This window comes from Nicotiana tomentosiformis, chromosome 3, assembly GCF_000390325.3.
Source record: "Nicotiana tomentosiformis chromosome 3, ASM39032v3, whole genome shotgun sequence".
NCBI lineage: Eukaryota > Viridiplantae > Streptophyta > Magnoliopsida > Solanales > Solanaceae > Nicotiana > Nicotiana tomentosiformis.
The window spans coordinates 96,826,942-96,836,644 of record NC_090814.1 but is presented as its reverse complement, the minus strand read 5'-3'; the positions used below and the strand labels follow the sequence as shown (position 1 = coordinate 96,836,644).

Genomic DNA, 9,703 nt, shown 5'->3' with positions numbered 1-9,703 from the left:
TATTGGCATATCATTGACACTTATCACATTTGGCTACAAAATTTTCCACATTTTCTTCCATTTTAGGCTAGTAATATCCTGCCCTGATTAGTGTTTTAACTAAGGATCTTCCACCTGCGTGATTTCCGTAATGTCCATCATGTACTTCCCTCATCACGTACTCCGTTTGATTGGGTCCAAGGCACCTTGCTAAAGGACCGCCAAATATTTTTTGATATAAATTATCTCGAATTAGGCAGTAATGAGCAGCTTTTCGTCGAAGCACATGAGATTCTTTCTTGCCTTCAGGTACGATCCCGTACTACAAAAAATTAACAATCTCGTTTCTCCAATCCCATGTTAAATTATTAAATCTTACCTCATGTTTATCCTGGTCAAGTGTTGAATGAAATAAATATATTACAATAGCATTTTATTCACGCGTTACTTCTGTAACTGAAGCAAGGTTAGCCAACGCGTCTGCTTCTGCGTTTTCTTCCCTGGGTATTTGCACGATCTTCTATGATTGGAATTGCCTGACCAGTTCTCGTGCCTTTTTTCAAGTATTGTTGCATTCGTCCCTCTTTAGCAGTGTAAGTCCCCTGCATCTGATTGACTACCAGTTGAGAGTCACTTTTAATCATGATTTGCTCTATGGAGAGTTCTCGTGCTAGTTCCAAACCTGCAATTACAGCTTCATACTCTGCTTCATTGTTAGTAATAGGGTAACATTTAATTGTTTGTCTTATACATTCACCTGAGGGTGGGATTAAGACAATACCTAAACTGGCTCCTTTGACATTTGAAGAGCCATCAGTAAATAAAGTCCACGTACCTGGATTAGCTCCACTAAAAATTTGTAATTCCTTTTCTACTTCAGGAATTATGTTTGTATTAAAATCTGTGACGAAATCTGCTAAAACATGAGACTTTATTGCTGTTCTAGGTTGATAAATAATGTCATATTCACTTAGTTCTATTGCCCACTTGGCTAGTCTGCCTGGCAATTCTTGTTTATGCAAAATATTCCTTAATGGATATGCAGTTACTACGAAGATAGGATGTCATTGAAAATATGGTCTCAATTTCCTAGCTGCCATGACTAATGCTAAAGCTAGTTTCTCTAGATGAGGATATCTAGTTTCAGCATCTAATAAAGATTTACTAATATAATAAATAGGAGATTGTTTGCCTTTGTCCTCCCTTACTAAAACTGCACTTACAAATAGTCTTTCTCCATCCCTTGGTTTAGACAGTAGGGGAGGATTTGTTAAGTATGCCTTCAACTCTTTGAGGGCTTGTCGACATTCCTCAGTCCATTCAAACTGATTTTGCTTCTTCAATACTGAAAAGAATTTAACGCTTTTCTCTGAAGATCTTGAAATGAATCTTCCCAAATCTGCAATCCTACATGTCAATCTTTGTGCCCCTTTTTGCTTGTGAGTATATCAGGTATTTCTTCAATAGCTTTATCTGTGCAGGATTTACTTCAATTCTTCTATTAGATACGAGAAAGCCTAGAAACTTACCTGAAGCTACGCCAAAAGCGCACTTTTCTGGGTTTAGTTTCATATTATATCTGCGGAGGATCTCGAAGGTAGTTAAAAGATGTTGAAAATGATCTTCCACTTGTGTAGATTTAACCAACATATCATCAATGTACATTCCATCGTCTTCCCCAGGTGTTCTTGGAACATCTTGGTCACCAATCTCTGATACGTGGCTCCAGCATTTTTCAAGCCAAAAGGCATGACTTTGTAACAATAAGCCCCCATGTTTGTAATAAATAAAGTTTTTTCTTCGTCTAAGGGGTCCATTTTTATTTGATTATAACCAGAATACGCATTTAGAAAGCTTAATAATTCGTGGCCTGCGGTATCATCAATCAATTGATCTATATGCGGTAACGTGAATAAATCCTTCGGGCATGCTTTATTTAAGTTAGTGTAATCCACACAAACTATCCATTTACAGTTCTTTTTCGGAACTACCACAGTATTAGCTAACCAATTAGGATATTTTACCTCGCGTATTGAATCGATCTTTAAGAGTTTCTGTACCTCTTCATCGATCACTTGATTTTTGAATGATCCTTACTTCCTCTTCTTTTGTTTGACAGGTATGAATGATGGATCTTCATTTAATTTATGAGTCATCACCTCCGGAGGTATACCTGTCATATCTGAATGGGACCATGCAAAACAATCCGCGTTAGCTTTTAAATATTCAATTAACTTACCTCTCCTATCTAGGTTTAACCTTGCTCCGATATGAATTCTTCGATCTGGCCATTGTTCGAATAGTGGAACAACTTCAAGCTCCTCAATCGTTGACTTGCACCCACATCTTTTTGACTTGCACTCGTATCTTTTTGACTTGCATTTGTATCCTTTTGACTTGGCCGTATCACCGAATTGATGCTCCTTGAAGTTTGTCAATCTCCTCGAATATGTTGAATTCCCCATTTTGAAGGGAATTTGATAATCTGATGTAATGTGGATGGCACAACATCCATATCATGAATCCACGGCCTCCCAAGAATCACATTATAGGCCATATCCGTGTCTATCACTTGAAATTTTGTTTCTTTGATGCCCCCTTCTGCGTATGTACTTAGTTCAATCTCGCCCTTTGTAATAACGGTTGAGTTATCAAACCTAGATAAGGAATGTGCTTTTGGAACTACACGATCGCCCATCAGCATTTCGTTCACCACTCGTAATAGAATGATATTCACAGAGCTACCTGAGTCAATCAAAACTCGTTTTACATTAGTATCATGTATAAGTAAAGATATTACCAGTGCATTGTTGTGAGGAATCATTAATCCATCGGCATCTGCATCATCAAAGGTTATGTTGCCATCTTCCAGAGTTTGGCGAGTTAGCTTCCTGTGAGTTATTATGAACTTTGTTGTTTTTCTCGCGGCTGTATAGGTTATGCCGTTGACTTCTTCTCCGCCGTTTATTACATTTACTGTTCTCTTTGGAGACGAAGGTTTTGGGGGCTCTTGCTTATTTTTCATGTAATCTTGTTTGCCTTTCTCGCTGAACAATTTCGTCAGATAGCCCTGCTTCAATAAATGTTCCACCTCACCTTGTAATAATCTGCAGTCTGATGCTCTATGGCCGTGATCATTATGGAACTTGCACCAAAAGTCTGGGTTTCTTCTATTTGGATTTGATCTCATCTCTTTAGGCCATCGTACCTTATCCCCCATGCTTCTTAAAACAACGACCAACTCGGAGGTACTCACGTTAAAATTATAATTCCCAATCCTTGCGTTCACCTCATTTTTTTCTGAATCTCGACGATGACGAACCTGAATCTCTATTTGTGAACCTGTGATCAGCCCGCATGTTTTCAAATTTGGAACGAGCTTCTCGCCCCGAAGGTCCCATATAAGGCTCGTACCTATTCTTACCGAACCTCTTCTCAGATTTTGACCGCCTCGAACCTGTTTTTTCTTCAACCCTTGACTAAGCTACGATATCTTCTTCGATCCGTAACTTGGTAATGTACCTATTATAGACATTATTCCATATCGTGGCAGGGAATTCTTGTAGGCTCTCTTTAAGCCTCCTCATAGCTTCTGAACTTTTCTCGTTTAAATTGCTTGCAAATGCCATGGCTGCCCAATTGTCAGGTACTCTTGGTAGCAACATTCTTTCACGTTGGAATCTATCTACGAATTCTCGAAGCAATTATGTATCTCCTTGATTTACTTTGAATATATCCTCCATTCTCTTTTCAACTTTTTGTGCACCCGAGTGTGCTTTTATAAATAGATCTGCAAGCTCAGCAAAAGAGTCAATAGAATTTTCTGGTAAAAGAGAGTGCCATGTTAACGCTCCTTTAGTAAGTGTTTCCCCAAACTTTTTTACCAGCACAGATTCAATCTCCTGCTTGGTTAAATCATTGCCTTTTACTCCCATGGTGAATGCAGTAACGTTGTCACGTGGATCAGCCATTTTATCGTATTTCGGGATATCAAGCATTTTGAACTTTTTGGGAATTGGTAATGAAGTTGCGCTTGGTTTCCATAGTTGTTGTGAATATTTGTCGAAATCAACTCCTTTGATCATAGGTGGTACGCCGGGTATTTGCTCAATACGGTCGTTTTGTTCTTTCACCTGTTTCTGCAAGGTTAGTATTAAAGTTTGTAAATCAGAATTATTAGGCGTACCCGGTCTCCCATCACGTGACTCGTTGGGAGTTCCTCCGCTTCCAGAATTAGCCAACCCTGATCATGGAATTTCCACATTTGCAGTATTGTTTGGTGGAGGTGTGGGTGGCACAGCTGGTAGTCCACCCACGAAAGCCTGGAGAGCATCATTCACGTACTCAGTAATTAACTTCTTCACAACATCCTACTCGACAGTTTGTTCATTTCCATATTGTTTATTGTTTTGAGTAGTGGATCTTTATGGTGATGCTTCTCTTGAATTGCGTGGGGTTCCTTGAGGTGACAGAACTGGAGTTCCTTCCACCGGCTGGTTGTTGTCATTGACATTCGACATGATTCGGTTAAGAGAGAGTGATTTGGAAAGTAAGAGAAGATTATCAGATTCCCGGCAACAGAACCAATTTGTTTAACCAAAGAATTAGTTTCTCAGTCAAAGCCTATTTTTAGAAGTACTCGGGTTACTGATAATCAAGAAATTCAATATTCTCTTAGAAATAAGAAATGAAATTAGAATAAGAAATGACAAAGTAATCAATAGAAAGCACAAGAAAATAATTATATTCCAATAATAATCAGAACGTGTCTGTACAAATGATATTTCTTTCCCTTATATAGAGGTCTTCAAGTATAACATTTTCCCCCTTTTAAGACCGATTCATTATGAGCATTAATGACATTAATGAAACGTTATAGTTGGTAATCGTAACCGTTCGTGAAGATTCTGTAACGTTTGTAATCATCCACGCTCATTAATTGAAGATCCATGAATCTGCCCTTTTTACTGTCTTGGTTCATTCCACAGGTACCTCTTCATATAACTTAAAGAGACTCGAGCAACCATTTCTTTTCACCTCGTGGGTGATTTGTTCGTATCTTCTGCGACTCGTGTCTTTTTAGTGCTCCTCTCCAGCTGTCGCTTTTCTAGTGATCCACGTGCCTTTCCATGTCAACCACATAATTAACTCCAAGTGTAACATTTATTTTTACCAATACACAGCTGCGAGTCACATTTGATTTCAATAACCTCAGAATCAAGTCCCCGGGCCAATTCGAGCCCTGCAATCAAAGCTTCATACTCTGCTTCATTGTTAGTTAAAAGGATCGTTCTGATGGCTTGCTTTAAGGTTTCCCCCGAAGGAATGATTAAGACTATTCCGAGTCCAGACCTCTTTACGTTGGAAGCTCCATCCGTAAATAAGGTCCAAACCCCCGATGTCGATTTCGATACTATTACTGCCTCCTTGGTTGCCATAGGCAGTAGTCCCGGACTAAAATCGGCCACGAAGTCAGCCAAGACTTGCGACTTAATTATAGTCCTTGGTTTATATTCTATATCGAACTCACTCATTTCGACGACCCATTTGGCCAATCTGCCCAAGAGCTCGGGTTTTATGAAGGATGTTCCGCAAAGGAAAAATAGCCACCACAACTATCGGGTAGCATTGGAAGTAGGGCCTCATCTTCCGAGCGGCGACTACGAGAGCTAAGGTCAGTTTTTCCAAATGTAGGTAGCGAGTTTCTGCTCCCGTTAAAATTTTGCTAACGCAATAAATGGGAAATTACGTACCTTCGTCCTCCCGGACTAAACCACACTTACCGCAACTTCTGAAACCGCGAGGTAAACTAGCAATGTTTCACCTTCTTTTGGTTTTGAGAGCAATGGAGGGCTCGATAAGTACTTCTTTAGATCCCTCAGAGCCTGTTGGCACTCCAATGTCCATTAGAAATTATTTTTCTTTTTTGAGCAGTGTGAAGAAGCGATGATATTTTTCCAAAAATCCCAGAAACTTGTGAGACCAGAAATCCTAGAAACTTACCAGAACTGACCCCGAACGCGCACTTCTCGGGATTAAGTTTCATGTTATGCTTCCTCAGGATGTCGAATGTTTCTTTCAAATGCTTAAGATGGTCACCTGCATTCAAAGGCTTAACGATCATATCGTCTATATAAACTTCCATAGTCTTTCTTATTTGCTTTTCAAACATCTTATTTACGAGCCGCTGATAAGTGGCTCCGGCGTTTTTCAACCCGAAGGGCATTACATTGTAAACAATATGTACCAAAATTTATTATAAACAAAGTTTTTTCTTGATCTTTCGGGTTCATCTTGATTTGATTGTATCCGGAGTAAGCATCGAGGAAACTCATCAACTCGTGTCTGGCCGCGACATCAATCATTTGATCGATATTTGGCAGTGGGAACGAGTCTTTTGGGCACGCCTTATTAAGGTCTTTGTAGTCTACACACATGCGAAAATTATTGTTCTTCTTACGAACTACTACTACATTGGCTAGCCAATCCGGATATCTTACCTCTCGGATCGAACCGATTTTAAGCAAGCAGGTTACCTCTTCTTTGATGAATTTATTCCTGGCCTCGGCAATAGGGCATTTCTTCTGTCTTACCGGAGGTACGTTGGGATCCAAACTCAGCTTGTTCATGGCTATTTCCCTCGGGATACCTGTCATTCCATGCAAAACAATCAGCATTAAATTTAAGGAATTCAATAAAACCAGACCTGAGCTTCGGGTGCAGTCATGTCCCCAAATGGAATTTTCTTTCTAGGAATTCCTCGAACAATGCAACTTGCTCCAGTTCCTCCGCCGCGGACTTCGTTGCATCCGTATCTTCTGGAACTTGGAAATATCTCGGCACCTGATATTGTTCTGACGACTCTGCTTCCGAGCTAACTCCTTCTAGCTCAGGAGTAGGTGCCAGTTCCTGTAATTGCTATGTCGTGCATTTCTTCCCTTTGCTACTGGAAACTGAGATTGCATTCATCTTCCTTGCTTCCGGTTGATTACCTCTTATCTTCTTGATTCCTCCAGGCGTCGTATGTTAAGGGTACAACTTTTATCTTGTGTAACCATGGCCTTCCCGGGATGATGTTGTATCCCATGTCACTATCTACTACTTCGAAGAGAGTTGTTTTCATTACTCTTTTAGCATTCCTGAGCAGCAAAATCTCTCCCCGGGTCATCACACTCGCAAGGTTGAATCCAACAAGGAGATTTGTTGTCGGAATAATGCTTCCGGTGAGTTTAGCTTGCTCCAATTCTCTCCATTGTATGATATTAGCCGAACTTCCTAAATCCACTTGAACACGTTTAATCTTAAAATCTAATACATTTAAATAAATTACCAGTGTGTCGTTGTGTGGTAACAACAATCCGTCTATGTCCTCCTCCGTGGAAGTGATATCGTTTTCCCGAAGTCTTTTACTATGAGTTATTGATACTTTCGTCTTCTTCGCTGCTGAAAAGGTGACCCCGTTAATCTCATTCCCTCCGAAGATCATATTGATCGTTTGGCATGAGGGTTCTTCTCCTACTTTCGAAGGTTCTGCGTTGTCTCTGTTACGACCATAATTGTTCTTAGCTCGGTCACTCAAAAATTCTCTGAGGTAACCATTCTTCAATAGTGTAGCCACTTCTTCCCGGAGGTGCCGGCAGTCCCCTGTCCGGTGACAGTTCGTCCCATGGTACTCGTACCATAATTTGGGATCTCTTTGGCTGGAATCGAATCTCATAGGTCTAGGGAATCATGCTTCTTTAATGTTTCTTATGGCTGACACCAACTCCACTATACTGATGTTAAAGTTATATTCCGATAAATTAGGGTAAGAAGGATCCCGAGACCCCGACGTCTCTTTATCTTGGAGTGATCTATTGTTTCGACCACGATCGGTCCCTTTATTAACGATGAATTTGTTTGCTGCCCGAAAGTTTCTGCCAAGACCTTCGGTCCGCTCGTAGGGCAAAAACTAGCCCCTCGAAGTCCGTCTGTCCGCGTCGTAGTCATCCTTTGATTTTTCTCTGCTCTTCTCCCGTCCTTTGGCCAATGATGTGGAACCGACCTGGTCATATTCGATCCTTATCTTTGACTAGTACCTGTTGTGGACATCTGCCCAAGTTGTTGCTTGAAACTTAAGCAAGCTCTCCTTCAGCTTCCGGGACACGTCTAAGCTTCTAAGATTCAATCCTTTGGTGAATGCTTCAGCTGCCCATTCGTTCGGGACAACCGGGAGCAACATTATTTCTTTCTGGAATCAGGTGACGAACTCTCGTAATAATTCAGATTCTCCCTATGCGATCCTGAATATGTCGGCCTTCCGGGCTTGTACTTTTCTGGCCCCGATAGTGCCTGCTTCAGTTCCATCATAACATGATCCTGCCACGTGAGATGGTCTAGAATGATTGCATGTTGCTCTTGCAGGACCCTCACCGCATCCACGACATGCTCCTCATCAGCATCATCGGGAGTTGTATCCCGAACCTGTCGAGGGTATTGTATGTCATGCACCGGCATGGCGTCATTCTCCTCATTGCGGGTGTCACTGATTGGATCCTCGAAATGAGGCTGATCCCTTCGAATTTCAGGATTGTGCGTGTTTTTAACAATGTTATCTGCCATTTTTTATGATTTTTTTCTAAGACAAAATAATCAAACCGCGTTAGTAAAAAAGGCAATGATCAATTTAATTGCACGGCTGTCTAGGCCCCATGGTGGACGCCAAACTGTTTACCCGTAAAATGGTACACAATTGAATTTATACGTGATTTCTAGACAAGTGAACTAATTTGATCCTGAAATAATTACAATAATTGAAGAAATGCACAATACTTAGCTTTGAAATGTAGATGAAACAGCAGAGATGTCAGTTCCGGGAACAAGGTTTTCAGGCACAACAATGATGAGATCAAAAAGCAAGAAAGTAAGATTGCATTACGCTTTGTATAAAATGTAGTATAAGTTTTGCCAGAAAATTCGTATCCATTTCAATGATAACTGAGCTCACTATTTATAGCTATGTCTAGGGAAGGAGGTCCTAAGATCGTGTCCTCCTTTAATATCAATTATGAGGGTCATTGATGAAGACGTAACGGTGAATATAAATGCCAAATTCTCTGTAACGGACCGTCGCTCTTAGTGCTGTAGAATATTTCCTATTAAATGCTACCGGACACAGAGCATTTAATACACCTTTATGAACGTTATCCTTTCCGGTGACAAGCGAAATGAATGCGTTCGGTCTTCGGCCTTCCCCGTCTTGGGTTCCACGTGTCCTCCCTTTATACGGCCACGTGTCATATCATATTTCACCCTATACACTAACTGGATTGGATTGGTAGTAACATAAAAATTTTGAGTAGTTTTGGAGTTGAACAATAATGGATAACCAGACTTCAATATGTGTGTGAGAGAGATAAATAGAGAGGGAGAGAGTGTATTTTTTAAAAAGATGGCACAGTTAATAGAGTTTGCACTTACTGTATGAGTTGTACTCCTTCCATTCCTATATGCTTGTCTTGTTTCACTTTTCCGTGGTCAATTTGACTAATATATAAAGCTAAATTGAATAAAATTATCTCAATATTTTATAATTAAAACTATATAATTTTCAATTCTTCTCATATCAATATAGTAAAAAAAATACATATTAAATTTTGTGGTCAAAGTTCATGTAGTTTAACTCTCAAGAATCGATAACTAAATGGAAACGGAAGGAGTACTAAGTAGGCGTTTGGACATAAGA

The 9,703-nt window shown here is 40.1% G+C and overlaps 2 protein-coding genes across 2 annotated transcripts; both read right to left on the bottom strand.

Moving 5' to 3' along the window:
* Positions 1–446: 446 nt before the first annotated feature.
* LOC138908208 (uncharacterized) lies at positions 447–1,754 on the bottom strand. The gene is made up of 3 exons (XM_070198859.1): positions 1,643–1,754; positions 1,172–1,324; positions 447–1,027 (listed from the first exon to the last, which is right to left on the bottom strand). Exons 1-3 carry the CDS (start codon positions 1,752–1,754, stop codon positions 447–449), a joined length of 846 nt encoding a protein of 281 aa, XP_070054960.1.
* A 659-nt stretch (positions 1,755–2,413) lies between these two features.
* LOC104120033 (uncharacterized) lies at positions 2,414–3,199 on the bottom strand. The gene has a single exon (XM_070198858.1). It carries the CDS (start codon positions 3,197–3,199, stop codon positions 2,414–2,416), a length of 786 nt encoding a protein of 261 aa, XP_070054959.1.
* Between the last annotated feature and the right edge of the window lie 6,504 nt (positions 3,200–9,703).